The sequence below is a fragment of the Rhinoderma darwinii genome, chromosome 5 (assembly GCF_050947455.1).
Source record: "Rhinoderma darwinii isolate aRhiDar2 chromosome 5, aRhiDar2.hap1, whole genome shotgun sequence".
In the NCBI taxonomy this organism is placed as follows: Eukaryota; Metazoa; Chordata; class Amphibia; order Anura; family Rhinodermatidae; genus Rhinoderma; species Rhinoderma darwinii.
In genome coordinates, this window is record NC_134691.1 from 104385048 (window position 1) to 104412461 (window position 27414).

The following is a 27414-nucleotide window of genomic DNA, read 5'->3' on the forward strand; positions in this document are numbered from 1 at the left end:
CTCTCTCTCTCGTACCCTCGCTCGCTCTCGTACCCTCGCTCGCTCTCTCGTACCCTCGCTCTCTCTCTCGTACCCTCGCTCTCTCTCTCTCCTCTCTCTCGTACCCTCGCTCGCTCTCTCGTACCCTCGCTCTCTCTCTCTCTCCTCTCTCGTACCCTCGCTCGCTCGCTCTCTCTCTCTCTCTCTCTCTCTCTCTCGTACCCTCGCTCGCTCTCTCTCTCTCTCTCGTACCCTCGCTCGCGCTCTCTCTCTCTCTCGTACCCTCGCTCGCGCTCTCTCTCTCTCTCTCGTACCCGCGCTCGCGCTCTCTCTCTCTCTCGTACCCGCGCTCTCTCTCTCTCTCTCGTACCCTCGCTCGCGCTCTCTCTCTCTCTCTCGTACCCTCTCTCTCTCGTACGCTCGCTCGCTCTCTCTCTCTCTCGTACGCTCGCTCGCGCTCTCTCTCTCTCGTACCCTCGCTCGCTCTCTCTCTCTCTCGTACCCTCGCTCGCGCTCTCTCTCTCTCTCGTACCCTCGCTCGCGCTCTCTCTCTCTCTCTCGTACCCTCGCTCGCGCTCTCTCTCTCTCTCTCGTACCCTCGCTCGCGCTCTCTCTCTCTCTCGTACCCTCTCTCTCTCTCTCTCGTACCCTCGCTCGCTCTCTCTCTCGTACGCTCGCTCGCGCTCTCTCTCTCTCTCTCGTACCCTCGCTCTCTCTCTCTCTCTCTCTCGTACCCTCGCTCGCTCTCGTACCCTCTCTCGCTCTCTCTCGTACCCTCGCTCTCTCTCTCGTACCCTCGCTCTCTCTCTCTCTCTCCTCTCTCTCGTACCCTCGCTCGCTCTCTCTCTCTCTCTCGTACCCTCGCTCTCTCTCTCTCTCTCTCGTACCCTCGCTCTCTCTCTCTCGTACCCTCGCTCGCTCTCGTACCCTCGCTCGCTCTCGTACCCTCGCTCGCTCTCTCGTACCCTCGCTCTCTCTCTCGTACCCTCGCTCTCTCTCTCTCTCCTCTCTCTCGTACCCTCGCTCGCTCTCTCTCTCTCTCGTACCCTCGCTCTCTCTCTCTCTCTCGTACCCTCGCTCTCTCTCTCTCTCGTACCCTCGCTCTCTCTCTCTCTCGTACCCTCGCTCGCGCTCTCTCTCTCTCTCGTACCCTCGCTCGCTCTCTCTCGTACGCTCGCTCTCTCTCTCGTACGCTCGCTCGCGCTCTCTCTCTCTCTCGTACCCTCGCTCGCTCTCTCTCTCGTACCCTCGCTCGCGCTCTCTCTCGTACCCTCGCTCGCTCTCTCTCTCGTACCCTCTCTCTCTCTCTCGTACCCTCGCTCTCTCTCTCGTACCCTCTCTCTCTCTCTCGTACCCTCTCTCTCTCTCGTACCCTCTCTCTCTCGTACCCTCTCTCTCTCTCGTACCCTCTCTCTCTCGTACCCTCTCTCTCTCGTACCCTCTCTCTCTCTCGTACCCTCGCTCGCTCTCTCGTACCCTCGCTCGCTCTCTCGTACCCTCGCTCGCTCTCTCGTACCCTCGCTCGCTCTCTCGTACCCTCGCTCTCTCTCTCGTACCCTCGCTCTCTCTCTCGTACCCTCGCTCTCTCTCTCTCCTCTCTCTCGTACCCTCGCTCGCGCTCTCTCTCTCTCTCGTACCCTCTCTCTCTCTCTCTCTCGTACCCTCTCTCTCTCTCTCTCTCGTACGCTCGCTCGCGCTCTCTCTCTCTCTCGTACCCTCGCTCTCTCTCTCTCTCTCTCTCTCTCTCTCTCGTACCCTCGCTCGCTCTCGTACCCTCGCTCGCTCTCTCGTACCCTCGCTCTCTCTCTCGTACCCTCGCTCTCTCTCTCTCTCTCTCTCGTACCCTCGCTCGCGCTCTCTCTCTCTCTCTCTCGTACCCTCGCTCGCGCTCTCTCTCTCTCTCGTACCCTCGCTCGCGCTCTCTCTCTCGTACCCTCGCTCGCTCTCTCTCCTACCCTCGCTCGCTCTCTCTCTCTCTCGTACCCTCGCTCGCGCTCTCTCTCTCTCTCGTACCCTCGCTCGCTCTCTCTCTCTCTCGTACCCTCGCTCGCGCTCTCTCTCTTGTACCCTCGCTCGCTCTCTCTCTCTCTCTCTCTCTCGTACCCTCGCTCGCTCTCTCTCTCTCTCTCGTACGCTCGCTCTCTCTCTCTCTCTCGTACCCTCGCTCGCTCTCTCTCTCGTACCCTCTCTCTCTCTCTCGTACCCTCGCTCTCTCTCTCGTACCCTCTCTCTCTCTCTCTCTCGTACCCTCTCTCTCTCTCTCTCGTACCCTCGCTCTCTCTCTCGTACCCTCGCTCGCTCTCTCGTACCCTCGCTCTCGCTCTCGTACCCTCGCTCGCTCTCGTACCCTCGCTCGCTCTCTCGTACCCTCGCTCTCTCGTACCCTCGCTCTCTCTCTCTCTCTCCTCTCTCTCGTACCCTCGCTCGCTCTCTCGTACCCTCGCTCGCTCTCTCGTACCCTCGCTCGCTCTCTCGTACCCTCGCTCTCTCTCTCTCTCTCCTCTCTCTCGTACCCTCGCTCGCTCTCTCTCTCTCTCTCGTACCCTCGCTCGCTCTCTCTCTCTCTCTCTCGTACCCTCGCTCGCGCTCTCTCTCTCTCTCTCGTACGCTCGCTCGCGCTCTCTCTCTCGTACCCTCGCTCGCTCTCTCTCTCTCTCTCGTACCCTCGCTCGCTCTCTCTCTCTCGTACCCTCGCTCGCGCTCTCTCTCTCTCTCGTACCCTCGCTCGCTCTCTCTCGTACCCTCGCTCGCTCTCTCTCTCTCTCGTACGCTCGCTCGCGCTCTCTCTCTCGTACCCTCGCTCGCTCTCTCTCTCTCTCTCGTACCCTCGCTCGCGCTCTCTCTCGTACCCTCGCTCGCTCTCTCTCTCTCTCTCCTCTCTCTCGTACCCTCGCTCGCTCTCTCTCGTACCCTCGCTCGCTCTCTCTCGTACCCTCGCTCTCTCTCTCGTACCCTCGCTCGCGCTCTCTCTCTCTCTCGTACCCTCGCTCTCTCTCTCTCTCTCGTACCCTCGCTCGCTCTCGTACCCTCGCTCGCTCTCTCTCTCTCTCGTACCCTCGCTCGCGCTCTCTCTCGTACCCTCGCTCGCTCTCTCTCTCTCTGTCTCTCTCCTCTCTCTCGTACCCTCGCTCGCTCTCTCTCTCTGTCTCTCTCCTCTCTCTCGTACCCTCGCTCGCTCTCTCTCTCTCTGTCTCTCTCCTCTCTCTCGTACCCTCGCTCGCTCTCTCTCTCTCTGTCTCTCTCCTCTCTCTCGTACGCTCGCTCGCTCTCTCTCTCTGTCTCTCTCCTCTCTCTCGTACCCTCGCTCGCTCTCTCTCGTACCCTCGCTCGCGCTCTCTCTCTCTCTCGTACCCTCGCTCGCGCTCTCTCTCTCTCTCTCGTACCCTCGCTCGCGCTCTCTCTCTCTCTCTCGTACCCTCGCTCGCGCTCTCTCTCTCTCTCTCTCGTACCCTCGCTCGCGCTCTCTCTCTCTCTCTCTCGTACCCTCGCTCTCTCTCTCTCGTACCCTCGCTCGCGCTCTCTCTCTCGTACCCTCGCTCGCGCTCTCTCTCTCTCTCGTACCCTCGCTCGCGCTCTCTCTCTCTCTCGTACCCTCGCTCGCGCTCTCTCTCTCGTACCCTCGCTCGCGCTCTCTCTCACCCTCGCTCGCTCTCTCTCTCTCGTACCCTCGCTCGCGCTCTCTCTCTCTCGTACCCTCGCTCGCGCTCTCTCTCTCTCGTACCCTCGCTCGCTCTCTCTCTCGCTCTCTCTCTCTCACCCTCGCTCGCTCTCTCTCTCTCGTACCCTCGCTCGCGCTCTCTCTCTCTCTCTCACCCTCGCTCGCTCTCTCTCTCTCGTACCCTCGCTCGCGCTCTCTCTCTCTCTCGTACCCTCGCTCTCGTACCCTCGCTCGCGCTCTCTCTCTCTCGTACCCTCGCTCGCTCTCTCTCTCTCTCGTACCCTCGCTCGCTCTCTCTCTCTCGTACCCTCGCTCGCTCTCTCTCTCGTACCCTCGCTCGCTCTCTCTCTCGTACCCTCGCTCGCTCTCTCTCTCACCCTCGCTCGCTCTCTCTCTCTCGTACCCTCGCTCGCGCTCTCTCTCTCTCTCACCCTCGCTCGCTCTCTCTCTCTCGTACCCTCGCTCGCGCTCTCTCTCTCTCTCGTACCCTCGCTCTCGTACCCTCGCTCGCTCTCTCTCTCTCTCGTACCCTCGCTCGCTCTCTCTCTCTCTCGTACCCTCGCTCGCTCTCTCTCTCTCTCGTACCCTCGCTCGCGCTCTCTCTCTCTCGTACCCTCGCTCGCTCTCTCTCTCGTACCCTCGCTCGCTCTCTCTCTCGTACCCTCGCTCGCTCGCTTTCTCTCTCTCTCGTACGCTCGCTCGCTCTCTCTCTCTCGTACCCGCGCTCGCTCTCTCTCACAATCGCGCTCTCTCACAATCGCGCGCTCTCTCACTCGCTCTCCCTCTCGCGCAAAATGTCATCAGTGTTTTAGTGCAGCCTAAGGCCACTTTCACGTGGCAGGATTTTGATCAGTATTTTGCATCAGTATTTAGAAGCCAAAACGAGGAGTGGATGCAAAACACAAGGGTTAATAATTCCATTATACTTCTCTGCGTAGATTCCACTCTTGTTTTTGACTTCCAAAAACTGACCAAAATAGTCGGGTGCAAGAGGCCAAAGTCTGAAATTTCAAATCCTCATATTGCAGAATAGAAGTTTGGCTGTTTTCACTCTGCTTTCGAGGATTTCCTGACATATAACTTCGATAGAAGGCTCCAACATATGCCACTGTATAGTCATATGGTGGCATACATCACCACAATATGTGGCCACAGAATATAGTATGCATCAGGAAGTTGAAGCACATCTAGGAATACTACGTTATTTGAAACCTATATACTAAAGCATTTGGTCAAGTAAGCGCCTTTAAAGAGGCTCTGTCACCAGATTTTGCAACCCCTATCTCCTATTGCAGCAGATAGGCGCTGCAATGTAGATTACAGTGACGTTTTTATTTTTAAAAAACGAGCATTTTTGGCCAAGTTATGGCCATTTTTGTATTTATGCAAATGAGGCTTGCAAAAGTACAACTGGGCGTGTTTACAGTAAAAGTACAACTGGGCGTGTATTATGTGCGTACATCGGGGCGTGTTTACTACTTTTACTAGCTGGGCGTTCTGATGAGAAGTATCATCCACTTCTCTTCAGAACGCCCAGCTTCTGGCAGTGCAGATCTGTGACGTCACTCACAGGTCCTGCATCGTGTCGGCCACATCGGCACCAGAGGCTACAGTTGATTCTGCATCAGCGTTTGCAGGTAAGTAGCTACATCGATTTACCTGCAAACGCCGATGCTGCTGCAGAATCATCTGTAGCCTCTGGTGCCGACACGATGCAGGACCTGTGAGTGACGTCACAGATCTGCACTGCAAGAAACTGGGTGTTCTGAAGAGAAGTGGATGATACTTCTCGTCAGAACGCCCAGCTAGTAAAAGTAGTAAACACGCCCCGATGTACGTACATAATACACGCCCAGTTGTACTTTTACTTTTCAACACGCCCAGTTGTACTTTAGAAAGCCTCATTTGCATAAATACAAAAATGGTCATAACTTGGCCAAAAATGCTCGTTTTTTAAAAATAAAAACGTTACTGTAATCTACATTGCAGCGCCTATCTGCTGCAATAGCAGATAGGGGTTGCAAAATGTGGTGACAGAGCCTCTTTAATAGAAAACCTATTTAATTTGTATTTCCTTCTGGTAAGTTCTTTCTTCCAATTATCAAACTGCTAATCCAGAAAAGGGGAGAATGGATCTGTTCTTGGTTCAGTATGCTTTAACTGCAAATGTTATCTATATTCTGGATTCTGTTTTTACTATGTAGTCTTTATGATAAAAAGGTAACCTGTATTTTGATCTATCGGCAGCTATTCTATGCTTTTCAAGATGATCGGTATCTCTATATGGTAATGGAGTACATGCCGGGAGGAGACCTGGTAAATTTAATGAGCAACTACGATGTACCTGAGAAATGGGCACGTTTCTATACAGCTCAAGTGGTTTTAGCCTTAGATGGCATTCATTCAATGGGCTTCATTCATAGGTAAGTTTATGAAAGCTGTGCACAGTCTCATCTACACTCCGAAAATAAAATGTAGATGAGTTAGAATTTTTTTTATATAATAACAAATAGGAATAAAAGTGGTATGTAATTGCAGCTTTCCCCTGTGGGTGTAAGTCTAGGTTCATGCTACCTTCAGGCATTACATTTGGCAGGAGTGCTTGAATTGGTCCGCCCGAATGTATACCTACATAGTTACTTACGTATGCTGTTAAAGGGGTTGTCCATTACTGGACAACTGATTAACTATCTACTGGATACGTCATCAGTATATGACATGTGGGGGTCTGACACCCGGACCCCGCACCCATCAGCTGCTCGGGTGGCCTCCCGCAGGCCACAGGAGCAGCTAATAGGTCTGGGTGTCGGAGCCACACAGATCATATACTGATGACCTATCCCTTTAAGTCACACAAAAAAATAAATTTTACTTTGTGGACTTCACTTTTTTCAATACCTTTTTAAGGCAAAAGTATACAAATTAATAAGTTAACAATTTCGGTATATGCCTGGTAATCGGTGTATGTGCTTGGTAGACGTATACAGTCTTGACAAAGTTTTGAGACTGACACAAATTTTGGTTTTCACAAAGTTTGCTTCTTCAGTTTTTATAGTAACAATTTGCGTTAACTCTAGATTGTTATCAAGAGTGAGTTGCAATTAATTGCAAAGTCATTCCTTGCCATGAAAAATAACTTAATCACAAAAAACCCATTTCCACTGCATTTAAGCCCTGCTACAAAATGATCTGCTAAAATAATTTTAGTGATCTTCTCCTTGGCTCAAGAGAAAGTGTTAACCTGGACAAGGCAGCTGATCTCACTTTATCATGCAAATTGAATTATTAGAGCGCACCAGTTGCTGGGGGATGGTGCTTAAAATCATTGTCTTCTTCTGTTAACCGTGGATACCTCCAAGGAAGCACATGCCGTCATCATTGCTTTACATCAAAAGGGCTTTACTGGCAAGGGCATTGCTGCTTGTTTGATTGCCCCTGAATCAACCTTTTGTCGGATCATCAAGAAGAGAGGTTCACTTGCTGTGAAGAAGGCTCCAGGGCGCCCAAGAAAGTCCAGCAAGTGCCAAGACCGTCTGCGAAAGAGGATTCAGCTACGGGATCAGTTCAACACCAGTGTAGGGCTTGCTCAGGAATGGCAGTAGGCAGGTGTCAGTGCACCTACTGACACACAGTGAGGCTGGCCTGGTGTCAAGAAGGCCAGCAAAGAAGCCACTTCTCTTCAAGTAAAACATTAAGCACAGACTGACATTCTGCAGGAAGTACAAGGGTTGAACTGTAGAGGACTGGGGTAAAGTTTATTTTTTATGATGAAGCCCCCTTCAGACTGTTTGGGACATCTGGAAGAATGATTGTCCGGAGAAGAAAAGGTGAGCGCTACCATGTGTCATGCCAACAGTAAAGCATGATGAGACCATTCATGTGTGGGGCTTTTCATCCAAGAGAGTGGGCTCACTCACAATTTTGCCTTAGAACACTTCCTTGAATAAAGAATATCTAAAAATCCTCCAAGTTCAACTTCTCCCAACGATCCAGGAGCAATTTGGTGTTGAGCAACGCTTTTTCCAGCATGATGGAGTATCATGTCACAAGGCAAAAGTGATAACTAAGTAGCTGGGTGAACAAAACATTGACATTTTGGGTCCATGGCAAGGAAACTCCCCAGATGTCAAATCCATTGAGAACCTGTGGTCAATCCTCAATATCGGGTGGACAAATAAAAACACAGAAATCGTGATCCACTCCAAGCACTGATTAGGCAAGAATGGGGTGCCATCAGTCAGAAATTGGCCTAGTAGCGGATATCCAGCATGCCAGGGTCAATTACAGCAGTCCTGAAAAAGAAGGGTCAGCACTGTAAATATTAACAAAAGATAAAGGGGAATATCCAGAATCCCAGAATATTGTGGTTGGGAAGCCACACGGTGCCGTCCTAGTAACTAAACCAAAAACAATAAACCAAAATACTATCCAGGACAAAACAAGCACTCATCTGGGTAAGAAAATTCAATGATTGATATATAAATAATAAATATATCTATAAATATGGTAAAAAATTAGTTTAATTCGTAGAAAAAAAGGGGGAAAGTAATACAGACAATTCCCACAGATTACTTATACAATAATAGAAAGCAATTAAAAACTACCTGGCCAGGAGTAATTATGGGTATATATGAATATAAGCATAAATATGCTAAAAGAGATATAAAAGGATATATCAGCAAGGTGCATATAACAAGTTACAGCCTGGGAGGGACAGGTAAATCCAAACCAGTCAAGACGGCAGGATTATTAGGCACATCCAGGAATGAGCAATGCGAATATAAGTGATCCACAAAGATTTTTCGCATACTCATCTATTGCGTGCACATCAGTCCATAGATGGTCTTTATCTTTTTGGAACTTTCAGTACAACTTTAACAGCCACGTGTATCTGACCTTAGGAACGTATTTTTGGTCACTTCAATTCCTTCAAACAGGCGGATTCCTGATTATACACAGTGGATTTTTCCCTTGCTTCCTTATCCGTAACAGGATGGGTTAATTCCCGGGTCCAGGTGAGGGCTGTTGTAGCGTGCATCCAAAGTCCTTGCTTCGGGTTTAAAGCAGCCAATTGATATCCTCTAGGTCAGGGGTCTCAAACTCGGCCGGGTAAGTGGGCCGCATATAGAAAAAATGGGAAGTTGACGGGCCGCATTACTTTCAAATTTGATACAATACAAAATTATTGTTAATCAATTAGTTATTTGAACTACTATAACACTATATTACTAGAATAATAATACTACATTACTATAATAGCGCTAGGTTTAAAATTTGAGATATTTCTCCACGTGCTTATTTCAACAATCCAACTTTCCATTTTGTGTCGCCAAACGCATTCCGGCGGCTCAGTTAGCACACATGTCAAGATTGGGCAGCCCCTTTTTAGATAGTGCCGCAGTGCCCTCTGTGGATGCTGCCGCAGTGCCCTCTGTGGATGCTGCCGCAGTGCCCTCTGTGGATGCTGCCGCAGTGCCCTCTGTGGATGCTGCCGCAGTGCCCTCTGTGGATGCTGCCGCAGTGCCCTCTGTGGATGCTGCCGCAGTGCCCTCTGTGGATGCTGCCGCAGTGCCCTCTGTGGATGCTGCCGCAGTGCCCTCTGTGGATGCTGCCGCAGTGCCCTCTGTGGATGCTGCCGCAGTGCCCTCTGTGGATGCTGCCGCAGTGCCCTCTGTGGATGCTGCCGCAGTGCCCTCTGTGGATGCTGCCGCAGTGCCCTCTGTGGATGCTGCCGCAGTGCCCTCTGTGGATGCTGCCGCAGTGCCCTCTGTGGATGCTGCCGCAGTGCCCTCTGTGGATGCTGCCGCAGTGCCCTCTGTGGATGCTGCCGCAGTGCCCTCTGTGGATAATGCAACACACCCCTAGATAAGGCCAGAGTGCCCTCTGTAGAGGCGGCCAGAGTGCCCTCTGTAGAGGCGGCCAGAGTGCCCTCTGTAGAGGCGGCCAGAGTGCCCTCTGTAGAGGCGGCCAGAGTGCCCTCTGTAGAGGCGGCCAGAGTGCCCTCTGTAGAGGCGGCCAGAGTGCCCTCTGTAGAGGCGGCCAGAGTGCCCTCTGTAGAGGCGGCCAGAGTGCCCTCTGTAGAGGCGGCCAGAGTGCCCTCTGTAGAGGCGGCCAGAGTGCCCTCTGTAGAGGCGGCCAGAGTGCCCTCTGTAGAGGCGGCCAGAGTGCCCTCTGTAGAGGCGGCCAGAGTGCCCTCTGTAGAGGCGGCCAGAGTGCCCTCTGTAGAGGCGGCCAGAGTGCCCTCTGTAGAGGCGGCCAGAGTGCCCTCTGTAGAGGCGGCCAGAGTGCCCTCTGTAGAGGCGGCCAGAGTGCCCTCTGTAGAGGCGGCCAGAGTGCCCTCTGTAGAGGCGGCCAGAGTGCCCTCTGTAGAGGCTGCCAGAGTGCCCTCTGTAGAGGCTGCCAGAGTGCCCTCTGTAGAGGCTGCCAGAGTGCCCTCTGTAGAGGCTGCCAGAGTGCCCTCTGTAGAGGCTGCCAGAGTGCCCTCTGTAGAGGCTGCCAGAGTGCCCTCTGTAGAGGCTGCCAGAGTGCCCTCTGTAGAGGCTGCCAGAGTGCCCTCTGTAGAGGCTGCCAGAGTGCCCTCTGTAGAGGCTGCCAGAGTGCCCTCTGTAGAGGCTGCCAGAGTGCCCTCTGTAGAGGCTGCCAGAGTGCCCTCTGTAGAGGCTGCCAGAGTGCCCTCTGTAGAGGCTGCCAGAGTGCCCTCTGTAGAGGCTGCCAGAGTGCCCTCTGTAGAGGCTGCCAGAGTGCCCTCTGTAGAGGCTGCCAGAGTGCCCTCTGTAGAGGCTGCCAGAGTGCCCTCTGTAGAGGCTGCCAGAGTGCCCTCTGTAGAGGCTGCCAGAGTGCCCTCTGTAGAGGCTGCCAGAGTGCCCTCTGTAGAGGCTGCCAGAGTGCCCTCTGTAGAGGCTGCCAGAGTGCCCTCTGTAGAGGCTGCCAGAGTGCCCTCTGTAGAGGCTGCCAGAGTGCCCTCTGTAGAGGCTGCCAGAGTGCCCTCTGTAGAGGCTGCCCCAGTGATGTCAGGGGCTTGCCCAGAGCTGGAGTCCCAGGCAGTGCGCTAGTAGGCTCTTCCTGGGACTCCAGCTGTGCTCCTGACATTACTGGGACTCCTGCTCTGGGGAAGCCCCTGACATCATTGTCGATGTATGAACAGAGATGTCAGAGGCTTCCCCAGAGTCCCGGAGCAGAACCGATAATAGCGCTCTGCCTGGGACTCCGCTCTGGGGAAGACCCTGACACACTGTCCATATATGGGCAGCGATGTCAGGGAATTCCACAGAGTCCCGGAGCAGAGCCGACACCAGCGCTCTGCTCGGGACTCCGGCTCTGGGGAAGCCCCAGACATCGCTGTTCATATGTGGACAGCGATGTCAGGGAATTCCAGAGTCTCGGAGCAGAGCCGATACTAGCGGCTCTGTGTCCCGCGGGCCGCAGATGACAGCCCCAGGGGCCGCATGCGGCCCGTGGGCCGCGTGCTTGAGACCCCTGCTCTAGGTGTTGTGTCCCATACCTCGTAACTGTTAGAGGTTAGGAATCTCAAGTCCAGGGACCCAATAAAGAAATACTGGCCAAGGTAGTGGGTAACAAACCAAGCGTGGTTTGAGGCATGGAGTTACTGGTAACCACGCCTAAGGAAAACGGTGTGATGACGTCTCTCACCACCGTGCATACGTCTTACGCGTTTTATCCCTGCTGGGACTTCATCAGAGACAGGAAATCATGTTCACGATGGTACCTGCTTATATAGCACAGGTATTTAAAGATACATAATCAATTTTAATAACTCAATCGTTTACATGCAGTAAAATGTTGGGAATGAACTGCAAATACAGGTCAAACAAATGTACAATACATCTTAAACCATTTTTGAGAAGATAATAATAAAAAAGAATTTAATTAGAATATTATCAGAATTGCCAAAAGCAAATACGACCAAATATTGGTCCTCATTAATAACTTTAAATAAGATGCTAGTGTCATTATCCTTAGGCTTTATTAGAATATTTTGTATTCTTATTAATAAGAATAATAGTAATAAACATCCTTGAAATATTTAAAGTTTGTAAATCAATGTTTCTTGTCTTGCAGGGATGTGAAGCCTGACAATATGCTGCTTGACAAATCTGGTCATTTAAAACTTGCAGATTTTGGTACTTGTATGAAGATGAACTCGGTAAGTTAGAGGACTATATAACCTAAGAAATCATTCAAATGACCTTCGTGCTCAAGAATCATGTACCGTATATCTTTGTTATGCTTTGGTTGTAATATTTTAACCCCTTCCCGACATTTGCCGTATGGGTACGTCATGGAAAGCATTGACTTCCCGCATCTTGCCGTACCCATACGCCGAATGTTTGGGACCGGCTCAGAAGCTGAGCCGGTGCCATCATCACCGGATCTCAGCTGTATCTTACAGCTGAGATCCGGCTGTAACGGCGGGGACCGAAATTAGCTTCGATCCCCGCCATTAACCCCTTAAGTGCAGCGCTCAAACGCGATGTTATTTAAAGTTATTAATGAGGACCAATATTTGGTCGTATTTGCTGTATAAAAAAAACGAAAAAAGCTGTGCCAGAATTGCGTTTTTTTGTTTACCTGGCATCCCAAAAAATAGGATAAAAGGTAATCAAAAAGTCACATGTACCCCAAAATGGTACCAATAATAACTACAGCTCGTCCCGCAACAAACCAGCCCTCATACCGCTACGTCTATGAAAAATAAAATTCGTTATGGCTCCAATAAGTCAGGAAATAAAAAAATATGCAGTTGTGCCCGAGGGGAACATTTTTTTTCTGTTTGAAGAGGCGATTTATCAAGGACCTAAAATTAGGGAACCAGGAAAGGGAGGGCCCAAACATATCCCCTGGATGCGACGGTGCCCGTATTATACCAGGACAACACTTCCCAGCAAAATTCCCCAAACTACAAAGGCGCGGAGTGTGGACCAAAAGGGGGATAATAAAGGACGCCATATATCAGTGCGACACCGGCCTGTGCAGAAAGGATTGCTTCACAGCGTAACACACATCTATGGATTATTTTATTGTTTTTTTTTTTTACCCCATTATTATACCACCTGACTATGCCCCTTATGTACTCCGCCCGGCTTACATATGCCCTACATTATAAACGGAAACACCAGTAAGACTCCAAATAAAACTACTACCAAGCAAAATCCACGCTCCAAAAGCCAAATGGCGTTTCCTCCCATATGAACCCTACAGCGTCCTCAAACAGCAGTTTCCTTCCACATATATGGCACCGTCATACCCGGGAGAACCCTTTTAGCAATTTTTGGGGTGTGTGTCTCCAGTGACATAAGCTGGGCACGACCTATTTGCCACTGAATGGCATATCAAGGGAAAAATATAAATGTTTAATTTGCACCATCCACAGCGCAGTCATTTATGGAAAAGACCTGTGGGGTGAAAATGCTCACTACACCTCTTAATAAATGTCTTGAGGGGTGCAGTTTCCAAATGGGGTCACTTCTCAGGGGTTTATTTTTATTTCACATCTGAGCCTCTGCAGTTGTGAACCAATACTCTGTAAATCGCCAAATTAGGCCTCAATTTTAGATGGTTCGCTTTCACTCCTGAGCCTGGTCGACTGTCCAGGCAAGAGATTAGGGCCACATGTAGGGTGTTTCTAAAACCAGGAAACCCAGCATAATAATTAGAGAGCTGTCTTATGGTGGCACAAGCTGGCCACCACATATTGTCCACATATCTGTGGAAAAAATCCCATTTTCACTCTGCAACATCGAGTTCACACTAATTTCTACAAAACACCTGCAGGGTTAACATGCTCACTACACCCCTAGGTAAATGCATTGAGGGGTGTAGTTTCCAAAATTGGGTCACTTCTGGGGGGTTTCCACTGTTTTGGGCCCACAGGCGCCCAGAAACCAATCCAGCAACATCTGCACTCCAAATGGCGGTCCTTCCCTTCTGAGCCCTGCCGTATGCCCAAACAGCAGTTTATGATCACATATGGGGTATTTCGGGAGAAATTGCTTTACAAATGCTTTACAAACGTTCATCGCGTGAGCGCGCTCCATACTTCTTGGCGACATTTTAGTAATCGAATGTCGCCAAGGGGTTAATGGTAATCTTGTTGGTTGTCACCTATCATCTACATATATCATTAAAGCGGATTTGTCTGCTCTTCTGACATTTGTTTTATTAAATTATTGTGTTCCCCATTGAGTAATAGTGATGGAGCATCTTTTCTTAGTGTGGGGACACAAGCTATTGACAAGGGAATGGTAATGTCAATTTATATAATTTGTGTACATATCAGTGTTGTCAGTGGTGGGGCGTTTGCAGCCTCCCATACATAAAGGTGTGTGCAGGCTGCTGATTGGCTGCATGTAACTCAACCACCGATTCACATCATGTGAACACGAACTGCTGGAGGAGAGATCGAGGCTACTTCTTAATTCAGAACTGATTAACATAAAGGCTATGTAAACCTTGAGTGTCGGTTTTAAAAAAATGTTTTATTTTGCATAAAACAAAAAAGTAGCAATACCTGGTTTAATAACCACAGTATCACTGCGCTTGATTGGCCAGCAAACTCGCCTGACCTAAACCCCATAGAGGATCTATTGGGAATTGTCAAGAGGAAGATGAGACACCAGACCCAACAATGCAGACGAGCTGAAGGCCGCTATCAAAGCAACCTGGGCTTCCATAACACCTCAGCAGTGCCACAGGCTGATCGCCTCCATGCCACGCCGCATTGATGCAGTAATTCATGCAAAAGGAGCCCCGACCAAGTATTGAGGGCATATACTGGACATATTTTTCAGTAGGCCAACATTTCGCTATTAAAATTATTTTTGAAATTGGGCTTATATAATATTCTAATTTTATGAGACACTAAATTTTGGGTTTTCATTAACTGTTACCATAATCATCAACATTAAAAGAAAAAATTCTGGAAATAGATCACTCTGTGTGTAATGAATCCATATAATATGACTAACTTTTTGAATTGAATTACTGAAATAAATTAACTCTTTGATATTATAATTCATTAAGACGGAATAGTGTGTGTATGTGTGTATGTATATATACACTATTGTTCAAAAGTTTAGGGTCACTTAGGAATTTCCTTATTTTTGAAAGAAAAGCACAGTTTTTTTCAATGAAGATAACACTAAATTAATCAGAAATACACTCTATACATTGTTAATGTGGTAAATGACTATTCTAGCTGCAAACATCTGGTTTATAATGCAATATCTACATAGGTGTATAGAGGCCCATTTCCAGCAACCATCACTCCAGTGTTCTAATGGTACATTGTGTTTGCTAACTGTGTTAGAAGGCTAATGGATGATTAGAAAACACTTGAAAACCCTTGTGCAATTATGTTAGCACCGCTGTAAACAGTTTTGCTGTTTAGAGGAGCTATAAAACTGACCTTCCTTTGAGCTAGTTGAGAATCTGGAGCATTACATTTGTGGGTTCAATTAAACTCTCCAAATGGCTAGAAAAAGAGAGCTTTCATGTGAAACTCGACAGTCTATTCTTGTTCTTAATAATAATAATAATAATCTTTATATAGCGCCAAAATATTACGCAGCACTTTACAATTTAGAGGGGACATGAAACAAACAATATCAGACATTACATAGTGACAAAGTTCATTTACAATTCAAACCTGGGGAGTGAGGACCACCCTGCTCGCAAGAGCTTACAATCTATGAGGACATAAGGGAGACACAAAGTGTAACAGTGTTTGTTCTGTACAATGGTCCGGTCATTTTTATACACATGCGGTGGTAACATAAAGCTGCATGAGCCGGTCACTTTCCAGTATCCGTGTATGACGGACATGAAGAGAAGGAGTGTGAGGGAATCTTATTCTGATGACTAATCTAAAAAGGAGGGCCATGGAAAGGAGTCAGATTAGGAAATGTTATACTTCGAAATGAAGGCTATTCCATGCGAGAAATAGCTAGGGTTGGATTTTTTTTAACGATCCCAGCTGTGTTCAGGTGGCTTCCCTAAGATCAGGAGCTGTAAGTTTAAAGCTCCTGCTTAGAGCATAAGCGCTCATCAGCCTCTTCTACAGCGACGCCAAAAGACGTCACTGTAGACTAAGCACCTGTTTGTTTTTTTGAGGTTTTTTAGATAGTTTCATAAATCTTTCCCATTGTTCTAGTGGTTAAAAAGCTGTCCTGGTCGTGTGATCACACTGGTGCCTGGTTTATTAGAGGACATAGCTCTTATAACTTTGCTGTGACGAGCTGTTCACCTGTGTGTCAGTCAATACAGATTTGTGTTATTCATTGAAGGTAAACAATGACTGTTCTTAAATGACTGCAAGCAGAGATCTTGAAAAAAGTGAGGAATTGATACATAAAATATATTGAAAAATTGTGTAACTTTTGTTATACAAAAAATATCCTTTAATCAATATGTCCACTCCAAAAACATTTGTACTACGGGCTAGGCACGGTTCATAGCAGAAGCGTCCCCCCATAATTTACCGTATAGGCAGCTCCACATTGTATACCAACCACAAAGAAGAGAAACGAGCTTATAGCCGAAGTATATATAAAAAGTAGAATTTTATTTAACATCTATAACATACAAGACACTGTGTAAAGACACTTGTATATATGGTTCATCAATCATTAAACAGGGGAGCATATCCTTTATGGGTTTATATATGACTTACAGCTTGTATATATATATATATACCCAATACTTTGGAAGTGTCAGTAATTGCTCCTATGTTTATACTAGGGTCTTGTCCTTCTGTTCTAATTTTAAATTTTGTATTTTATAGATGTTAAATAAAATTCAACTTTTTATATATACTTCGGCTATAAGCTCGTTTCTCTTCTTTGTGGTTGGTAATTAATATCCTTTGCTGAAATTTGGAATACCCCTTTAAATGGGGTTTCTTTTGGTGGTAAGGAGGTTAATGAGTGTTCTGAGGAGTGTCTTGTAATATGCAGATATTGATTAATACGTTTTGTGATATTTTTGGGATATGACCTAGTAAAACGTTTGAACTCTGACACACAGGAAGGAATGGTACGATGCGACACTGCTGTAGGAACTCCTGACTACATTTCCCCTGAAGTATTAAAATCACAGGGAGGTGACGGTTACTATGGACGAGAATGTGATTGGTGGTCTGTAGGAGTGTTCCTGTATGAAATGCTTGTAGGTAAGTTTCATGGTCCTAAAAAAAGGTATGCAGATAACGAGCTAACTTTTATTTTTATTTATTTATTTATTTTTTTCTTCTATCTAGAATGTACATTTTCCATTTCTGTTTTGTATATTCTGTCACGGACATTTCACCTCCACCTTTCCCGTTATGGTGAATTGTATTGAAAGTGCTCAGTCAGTGGAAAGATGTGGAGGCGTATAGGGTCATATACCTTATTTTCTTTGCGCATTGTTACTGGGTACTAAGTAAACACCAAGGAGATGGAAGTCCAGTCTATTCCTTGAGTCTTATAGCAGTGGATGTTGCTGCCAGCCCAAGAGAGAATAATATATTCTCAGGACATTTTTGTCCTGTATACAAACAAAAAAAACTGATTGTAACGACCTTTTGGCAGATACCCTTTTAAGGGTATGTTCACACGGGCTATTTTCAGCCGTAAACGTCCCGATAAACGGCTGAAAAATCAGCAGCAGAACGCCTACAAACATCTGCCCATTGATTTCAATGGGAAATAGTGTTCTGTTCCGAGGGGGTGTTTTACGCCTCATTTTCAAATAACGGTGCCTAAACAGAAGTGCATGTCATGCGGTTTTTGGAGCTGTTTTTCATTGATTCCATAGATAACCCGCTCCAAAAACGGCCGTGAAGAACTGCAGAAAATCTGGGGTGGATTTCCTTTTGAAAACCGCTCCGTATTTACAGCCGCTTTTTGTTAAGCATGTGAACATAGCCTTAGACATAAGACGGCATTCAATATACTATCATGTAAACTTTTTTTTTAGAGGTATCTGTAAAGTTAAACAATGTACTGTTCTAATCTTACGTCATGTGTCTACTTGAGAAGCTTTTCATTCATTTCGCACCAGTCCCATACTGGGCTTCTGTGTGTTCGTTAATTTGGAGCATCAGGGGAACTCCCGTGTTCACATTGTTTGCTTACAAATATTTAATGATATTGCAAATGTTGTCTATTTTTTGTAGGAGACACTCCCTTCTATGCAGACTCACTAGTTGGTACATACAGCAAGATCATGAATCACAAAAACTCACTCACGTTCCCAGAGGACAGTGACATTTCAAAAGAGGCGAAAAACTTGATCTGTGCGTTTCTCACTGACAGGTAATGTTTTTTTCATTAATGCTTTGTTAAATTCCACTTGTCTGCCATTCTGAACTCTCTGAATAGGAAAGTAAAAGCCAAGACCATCTAACATTATACTATGGGAATCCTGGATTTTTATCCACGTAGTTTCCTGTTACTAAATGTAGTCAAAATCTCTTTGCTACTTGTATAGTATGGCGAAATGAAAAAATAAAGAAAAATGTGTATCAGAATCTCTACTTAAACGCTAAAGTTCTCTAAGATAATTCTCACCTGACTTTATTTAAAAAAATAAATATATATGTATTTATTTTTTTAAATAACGTTTTTGTTCTAAAAAAGCAAAACAGTGACAATTGTCACCACCCTTCCCACTCTCATCTGACTTAGAGGCTCTGTCACCACATTATAAGTGCCCTGTCTCCTATATAAGGAGATGGGCGCTGTAATGTAGGTGACAGTAATGCTTTTTGTTTAAAAAAACGATCTATTTTCACAACGTTAGGAGCGATTTATGTTTATGCTAATGAGCTTTCTTAATGCCCAAGTGGGCGTATTTTTACTTTCGACCAAGTGGGCGTTGTACAGAGGAGTGTATGATGCTGACCAATCAGCATCATGCACTCCTCTCCATTCATTTACACTGCACTAGCGATATAGTTATATCACTATGTGCAGCTACATACACAAACCCTAACATTACTACAGTGTCCTGATAATGAATACACATGACCATCCAGCCTGGACGTCATGTGTACTCAGAATCCTGACACTTCTGAATCTTTTCTGTGAGATTCCAGCAACGGATACGAAATCTCGCGAGATTACGAGGCAAACGAGATTTCGTATCCGTTGCTGGAATCTCACAGAAAAGAGTCAGAAGTGTCCGGATTCTGAGTACACATGACGTCCAGGCTGGATGGTCATGTGCATTCATTATCAGGACACTGTAGTAATGTTAGGGCTTGTGTATGTAGCTGCACATAGTGATATAACTATATCGCTAGTGCAGTGTAAATGAATGGAGAGGAGTGCATGATGCTGATTGGTCAGCGTCATGCACTCCTCTGTACAACGCCCACTTGGTCGAAAGTAAAAGTACGCCCACTTGGGCATTAAGAAAGCTCATTAGCATAAACATAAATCGCTCCTAACGTTGTGAAAATAGATCGTTTTTTTAAATAAAAAGCATTACTGTCACCTACATTACAGCGCCGATCTCCTTCTATAGTAGACAGGGCACTTATAATGTGGTGACAGTCTCTTTAAACATGCATGCTTGCCAGTTCTTCACCCAACAGCAGATTTTAGGGGGTCATCGGGCAAGCAGCATATACCAAATACTGTCGGCTGATCCCACTGACAAAAATCTTTCAACAGTGGCCAGTCTAACTTGTTGCCACAAATGGGATTTGCTGCAGAGAAGTTGTGCCGTACTTCTTTAAGGGATATTTAGCAAAATGAGTGAATGGTTAAAGTCTGTTTTCTAAAATTAGATCTGTCAGAAGACCGGTGCACAGTAAAAACGTTTATCAAATCTACATAATTAAAGAAAATAAAAACCATTGTTGCGTATAATGAATTGCCCGATAAAAATGCCCCAGCAACTCTAATTCTTATAACAAATTGCGATTTCAATGAAATCCCTTTCTTACGTGGGACCTCATGGCTTAGCGGGTTCACTGATCAAAGAGGTGTTTTGCATTTGAACGTGTCACCCATTCATAGACCTTCATTTGTGAAGACTATTTTCTAACTTACTGGTAACGTGTGGCTGGTATTCGCATCCGGCTGCAGGGGAAATGTATGTTCTTATCCTCATCCCTAGCTATTCATCAGTAGCCTTAAGATTCATCTAGGACAGTTTGTAGTCTTCAAGCTCAAGCCTATTTGCTAGATGGACTTCAAAGGGTAAAAAACTCTCAAACTACACACACTATTATTCTCCTATGCTGTGCAGCGGATGTAGTCTTTATTATGAACTGTTCTAGGAATATTTGCTTGACTTGTTTGTGTAAGGCCTCATGCACACGACCGTGGCCACGTGCACGACCATGATTTTTGGGTCGGCCGGCAGCGGACTGTCAGCCGCGAGCCGCCCGCAAATCGGGGGCCATGCACATGGCCGTGGCCATAATTTTCAATGAGCCTGGCTCCCAGGCCATGCACGGACCGTGAAAACCACAGTTGTGTGCATGACCCCATAGGAATGCATGGGGCCGCAATTCTCCCGTTCGTGTGCATGGGGCCTTGGTTAATAAGTCCCTAAAATCTCACCAGAAACTTGCTAGCAAAATATACCATAGTGTTACGACTTCTTACCCATGTGTGAACCTGCCAAAAAGTGTCAAAAAAAGCAGGCAATGATTTGCTGTGCATTGGCTGATATAAATAATACATTGTCTTGGACTGTTTTCTGATTTGTGGGTTGTTGATCTTGTTCCTATTTTTCTACCCAAAACGCCTTCCCCCAAAGTTTTTGCATGTGATCTAAAATGTCTCATTGTTTCCAAATATCTGTTTGCTACTGTAAGGGTAAGTTCACACAGAGTTTTTTGACGCGGAAACCGCGTCGGAAAAAACGGCCAAAAATGCCACCCAATGAATTCAATGGAAGGCGGTTTTTTTTGCCGCGAGCGGAAAAACCGTCTCACAGGAAAAAGAAGCGACATACCCCATCTTCTGGCGTTTACGTCTCTGACCTCCCATTGACATCAATGGGAGGCAGAGAAAGCGTATTTCGCTGCGTTTTTTGCCCACGGCGCTCAATGGCCGGAATTTTGTCAGATTTTCTGTGTGAACCCCGCCTAAGGATTTAGCGGCCTGGAAGTTATTGACATGCTGAACTATATGTTGCTGATCAGCGGACTCATCTAAGCTTTATTTTCATATATCGGAACTGGATAACACTTGCTCTATATCAGGCCACTATAATATGCCCCCAGCAGTTTAGGGGTGTTTTTAAACCCTGCTTATAATGTTCAGCTGTATTTAGGAGGGTGAATGCTATGTTTAAGCCTGTATTTAAATGTGGGATTCTAATAGTAAAACATGGCCTGGAATAAGTCCTCAATTGTTCTAAAACCTTTAAATGGCCATTTCTAGGAAATGAGAGCTAGAAGTCATCTGTGCTCCCTGCACTGTAATGGAAAGCCTTATAAGGCCTCAGCCACGACGACTTCTACAGGCAGATAAAATCATATATATACTGGGGTTTTCAAGCAGCATTGAATGCATTTGAAATCACTGCCTGGTTCTGTCATTTTCTATCTAAATAAAGCAAGTTGTCAGTATATGTAAGCGGTGAATAAGAACTGACAAGTGCCTTTGTAAGGAAATGTTTGTAGTCCACAATTGTGTCTAAAAATTGTGACTGGTTCTGTGATGGAATTTCATTAAATTAATCTGTGCAGAAAAATGAATGTAATTGAAGAATTGCAGTGCCCCTTCCCCTGTATTTTAGAACACTAGTTACATATCTGCTTTTCTTCACCCACACAAATAGGTACATAATCCATAATCTAAGTGTGACCAATATTAATCTAAACTAGTGTGTGAGTAAATGGATAATTTTATAATTTAGGTTGAATAAAGTGCAATCCTAGTCAGTCTAGTTAAAGCTTTTTGTCCTGTGTTAATCTTAAGGGAGGCAAAATAAAAACACCTTTGAGGCAGTATCCAACTTTCGTCATCCTTAGGGGAAGGGACCCTCACTGTTTTTTTTATTTTTTTTTTATTTTTTATTTTTATTTTTTTTTTTAGAACAGGGTGCCCGACCCCATTCTTCCTCACTGCACGATCCCAGTGAGAAGGGTTTTGAAAGGCGCGATGGTCGCTCCATTCACTGTCTGTGGGGCAGACGGAGACTGCTGAGTACGGCGCTCGGCTACTCCCGTCATTACCATAGACTTTAAATGGAGCATCAGAGCACATGCACAACCACCACTCCATTAAAAATCCTTCTTACTGAGATGGTGCAGTGATGAAGAACGGGAGTCAGGGCGTTCTAGAGATTGGGGTGCCCCCAGCGATCATACGTTTATCACGGATCTTGTGGATAGGTGATAAATGTCCTTCATGGGAAAACTCCTTCAAAGTAAACCCTTCTTTGATGTTAAAACCTTCTTTCTTCTAGACATAGTTGAGGTCCCCTTACTATATGTATAGTCCATTAGTCAGATATATTTTATATATTTATAAACTTGGTGAATAGGTCAACACTAAGGTGATTCTTCCCCCCCCCCCCCCTCCCCCCAAATGATTATCTATTCTGTCTTAGGCCTCATTCCCACGACAGGGTTTCTCGGCCGGGTGCCGGCCATTCATAATTCGTCCGACACTTGGCTGCATTAGGAATAATAGACCCCTAATGGGGCTATTCACACGACCGATTTTTTGACGGCCTGGAAAACCGGCCGTCAAAAAATAGGACATGCTCTAGCTTCGGCCGGGTACCCGGCCGCCCAGCTCCCATAGAAGGCTATGGGGCCGGGTAATACACGGCCATCACCGGGATGTGTCCCTAGTGATGGCCGGGTTTTCCGGTGCTTGCGCTCTATCTCCTCCTCCTCACAGCGCAGAGTGCATGTGAGGAGGAGGAGTGGATGCCATTCGGACGAATGGCTATAAGCTGTACACTGTGTGGCAGGGCCGGGGTGTACAGCAGGTGGAAGGGAGCGCTGCGCTGGCTCCCTTCCCCTGCTTGTTTTAAAAGCGCCCTGGCCTGGCGACACCTTCCATGGCGCCGCTAGCAGCTGCTGCGGCTGCTACTACTGTAGCGACGCCACTATAGCAGAGCAGGAAGGTATCTCCCCGCTCTGCTATGTGCTAGCCCCACTTTAGCTCCTTGAAGGAGTGGAATCCCCGTGTTTTCGGGGATTCCGCTCCTGGACAGAGCGCTTGATGTCTCTGTCCATATCTGGGCAGTGACATCAGGGGAAACTCCTGAAGTGGAATCCCCGAACACATGGGGATTCCCCTTCAGGAGTTGCCGCTGATGTCACTGTCCAGATCTGCCCGGCCCGGCACGGATTCAAAACTTTATGCAAACCGGCCGGGCAGAATGGACGATTTTACTGGCCGGCACTCTGGCTCGGGCGCGACCTGGTCGTGTGAATCCCGCCTAACTTGTGTAGATCTTTTGGCACCAATGTACAGTACTCCATGTGTTGTCCGACTTGTGATTTTGTATAGAGGCAAAACTATGTATTCAGCATTTGCATCTATTTGATGCATCCCATCTTATTTACATCAACAGCAGATGCCTGCCACTGATTGTCAAATAGTAAACTAAACTGTAGCAAGCCCTGTTCACATTATTATTCTCATCACAGGAAACGTAGGCTGTGATGGATGCCTAACAGTGGCATCGGTCACCCCTAGACTATAATGTGATATATTAAACTTATACGTTGTGAACTCTCATGACCCTTTTCATTACGTATCCGTTAAACGGATGCCACTGTTAGGCATCCATTAACTATAGACTATGATGGTATCCGTTTAACGTATACATCTTGAAAAGCCCATGACCGATGCCATATAATGGAATGTTACACATAGGCTCCCTTGTTCTAAAATAAATAAAAATAGTGTCCCCTTTTTTTGCGGCAGTCCGTTGTATGGAATACTATCTACTACACTATATCATACTTAAAAAAAAAAAAAAGAAAGATATATATATATATATATATATATATATATATATATATATATATTAGGTAGAAAAAAGCAGCATTTCAGAGAGTTCAAGTATCACGGTGCTATGCGTCCTTGACCGTCATCCACACGGTCCTGAATTGGATACACAAACGAGGAAATAGACGCAGCACTCCAAAAGTAGTTGCAAAGATAGTGGTTTATTCCCCCATGTACAGAAATAGCTACGTTTCAGTCCTCTCAGCAGGACCTTTGTCAAGCAATGGTGATATGTGTCGATCAGGGTTTTATACCCTCCACTTGTGAATACATCATTAGTGATCATTACATCAGAATTGTAAAAAGCATACAAAAAAATGCATTTAAAGTACATTCAAATTGTGCATATGTTACATACATATATCGTACATATATCAAATAAAGTGCACAGTGAAAATACATCATATAAAACGTAAAAAATCGTCAATTGTCAGAAAAGCTCATGAATATTCATAGGGAGGAGGAAACAGGAGCCACTCACCAATCGCGTAATCCTGGACACATATTGGGAATAATATCCCTAATCACAGACTAATTAAAAGGCATCTATCAGAGGCTCTGTTACCAGTTTCTTCCTTATCTCCTACTTCATCTAATAGGTCCTGTGTTGTTTAAAAAAAACTAACTTTTTTTATTTCTACAACACCGCACCTATTTAGATTAGGTAGGAGATAGGGAATTATGAAGCTGGTGACAGAGCCTCTTTAAAGGGAATGTGTTGCTAGAATTTTTTTTTTTTAGTTAAACAATTATTATTTAAGTGATTACACATTGTTTTAATTTTTTCACAAGTCAGGAAATATAAATTTGATTCTAAGTTATAACATTTCCATGTGCTGGCCACTAGAGGGAGCAGTTCCCAAAATTGCATCATGGTCAATGTGGTAAAGCAACCTCATTGATTTATGCTGCAAATTTGGGGTGAACACACTCTCCTCTAGTGTCCTCACACAATCCCCCCCCCCTTCTTCTGGCTAGTGCCAGGAGAAGGAGGGGTTTGAATCTTCAAACCTTCTACACTGTGTGCTGCTATTTTCTGAGCGACTGCACAGTGTAGGAGGATTAGATACAGTGCTCAGCAGACAGTATCACACGAACCTAATACACACATCACATACACGAACATAAATTACCTGCTCCTGCTGCCGACGACGCCTCCGCTCCTATTCCTTGCACCTTCGCTTCCTAGAACATGTGGCCGGAAGCCGTGATCTTACTGTCCGGCAGCAGCTTCCGTTCCACATGAAAATGTCGCCGGATTTCGCTCTGCGAACAAGCTTCGTTTTGGTCTGTGTGGGAACGGCACATGCGTACGCTTCAGAGAATGGAACGGCTCCCATTCGCATTCTCTATGGGGTTGTATGTGCCGTATTCCATCTCTGTATGTGTCGTTAATCGACACATACAGAGATGAAAAAAAATGGCAGCCCCCATAGAGAAGTTAAAGTAGAACATGAACACAAATAAATAACATTTATACCATATTAAAAGAAATATGATCAAAAAAAAAACTTCATGACCCCTTCCTTTTAAGGTAAGCGGGTGGCAAATGTTGCACGTGTTGGTTATAGTGCATTTCTCATATACTGATGAAAAATTCTCAGCCATGACTAAGGACGAGGAGATCGTCTGAAACGCGTAGGCTATACACACCTATCTTCTTTTTATACATCCACCTTTCTGCTGTGGGAGTAATTTCTCCCTGTTTTTTACTTTTATATACAATAAAATCGGAACAAGATTCCATTTTAATATACTTCGAATTACTCTTTCTTGCGCTGGATCACATTTATCTCCTTTTTCTATACCTGCCAACGTGTGCCGACACGAGGATCCGGGCGCAACAGGCATTGGAAATATTTCTGCCATAAGGTGAGCTGGAGGTTCCCTCCCATCTTTTTTCTACTGATGAAAAATTTACTTTGATTTAAAAATTCATTAGAGATGGAAAAACGTATATAGAAGTACAGCAAGTTATAGGCAGAAGTGACCACCAAAACCTGAAAGATACGGAAGGATGCGGGAAACTACTGTTCTAATGGATCGAGGAATAGCCCGAAAGGCAAAGGCTCAGCCAATGATCACCTCCAGAAAGATCAAAGAAGATCTGAAGTTACCAGTGAGTACTGCTACAATCCAAAGACTATTAAGTGAAGCCAAGTTACCAGCAAGAACTCCCCGCAAAGTCCCGTTGTTTAAAAAAAGACATGTCTTAAATAGGTTCATATTTGCCAAGGAACACATTGACTGGCCCAAAGAGAAATGGCGCAACATTTTGTGGACTGATGAAAGCAAAATTGTTCTTTTTGGGTCTAGTGGCCGCAGACGACCCCCGAGCACTGAATTTAAGCCACAGTACACTGTGAAAACCGTAAAGCAAGGTGCTGCAAAAATCATGATATGGGGATGTTTCTCATACCCTGGTGTTGGGCCTATTTATCGCTTACCAAGGCATCATGGATCAGTTTGAATATATCAAAATACTTGAGATCATGTTGCCCTATCCCTAAGAAGAAATGCCCTTGAAATGGGTGTTTCAACACACCAGTAAGCGTGCAACACCTTGGTTACAGACAAACCGGACTGAAGTAATGAAGTGGCCATTAGCACTTGTGGGGTAATATAAAAAATGCAGAATCGCTATTCTTTTGAGAAAACCGGAACACTCAATGCATTCCTATGGGAGCCAGAATGAGGCTCCATAGGAATGCATTGAGAGCCTGAGTTCCGGTTTTCTCAAAAGCATAGTGAGCACAGACCAGGTCAGAATGTGATCACGTGGGAGGCCCTGGACCCGAAAACGACGTGATGCACGGATCGGTAAGTATTTCTGCACCCCACTGAAACGCCGATGTACAAATGGAGGGAGAAATTAATAGAAAAAAAATACAAAGTGGAGTGCTCCTTTAAAGGGGTTTTCCAGCCTCTGACAACTGATGACCTATCCACCGGATTGGTCATTAGTACATGATCTGTGGGTGGTCCAACACCCGGGCGCCGCACAGATCAGCTGGTCCGGTGCCACCGTGTACCGGATATAGAAGCCGGAAGCAGTTGGCTTAGGAACAGACCTGCAGCACGGCCGCTATGCTATGTACGGAGCTAACTGCTTCCGGGCTCCATACATAGCATTATGTGCCACAACATTCAGTGCCTCCAGGCCACCGGAGCGGCTTATCGGTGTGGGGTCCAGATGTCAGACCTGCACCGATGACCTACTGATAACCTATTCGGTGGATAGGTCATCAGTTGTCAGAAGGTGGACAAACCCTTTAAAGAAAAATGCTGGCACTACTATTTTTGTTAACAGCCTGAGGCCTTATTCACACGAACGTATTATACGTCCGTGCTACGCGCGTGATTTTCACGTGTATCGCACGGACCTATGTTAATGAATGGGGTCGTTCAGACTGTCAGTGAATTTCAAGCAGCGTATGTGTGCTGCGTAAAACTCACGACATGTCCTATATTTGGCCGTGTTTCGCGCAGCACCCACCCATTGAAGTCAATGGGTGCGTGCAAATTGTGCACGGCACACGGAAGCACTTCCGGGTGATTTGCGCTACAGTAGTAAAATAAATGAATGAAAACACAAAAGCACCACGTGCTTTTCTGTTTGTCAACATAAAACCAGAGTGTCATAATGATGCCGGCTGCGTGAAAATCACGCAGCCGCGCACCATATGCTGATGCCACACGGACCTTTTGCGCGTGCAAAACGCAGCGTTTTTTTGCGCACGCAATACGGACAGGTCTGTGTGAATAAGGCCTAATCATTTTTCTTTA

At 46.2% G+C, this 27414-nt stretch overlaps 1 protein-coding gene across 2 annotated transcripts in view; it reads left to right on the top strand.

Moving 5' to 3' along the window:
- Positions 1-27414, top strand: part of ROCK1 (Rho associated coiled-coil containing protein kinase 1) — a 196074-nt gene that overhangs the window by 95506 nt on the left and 73154 nt on the right. For both annotated transcript variants that reach the window (XR_012847639.1, XM_075826366.1), the window contains exons 5-8: positions 5885-6060; positions 11717-11801; positions 16679-16823; positions 17811-17949. Coding sequence is in view for 1 of the 2 variants with exons in the window: in XM_075826366.1 (XP_075682481.1) it covers positions 5885-6060; positions 11717-11801; positions 16679-16823; positions 17811-17949 (545 nt within the window). In the remaining variant the exon portion in view is untranslated. The remainder of the gene's footprint in view (positions 1-5884; positions 6061-11716; positions 11802-16678; positions 16824-17810; positions 17950-27414) is intronic.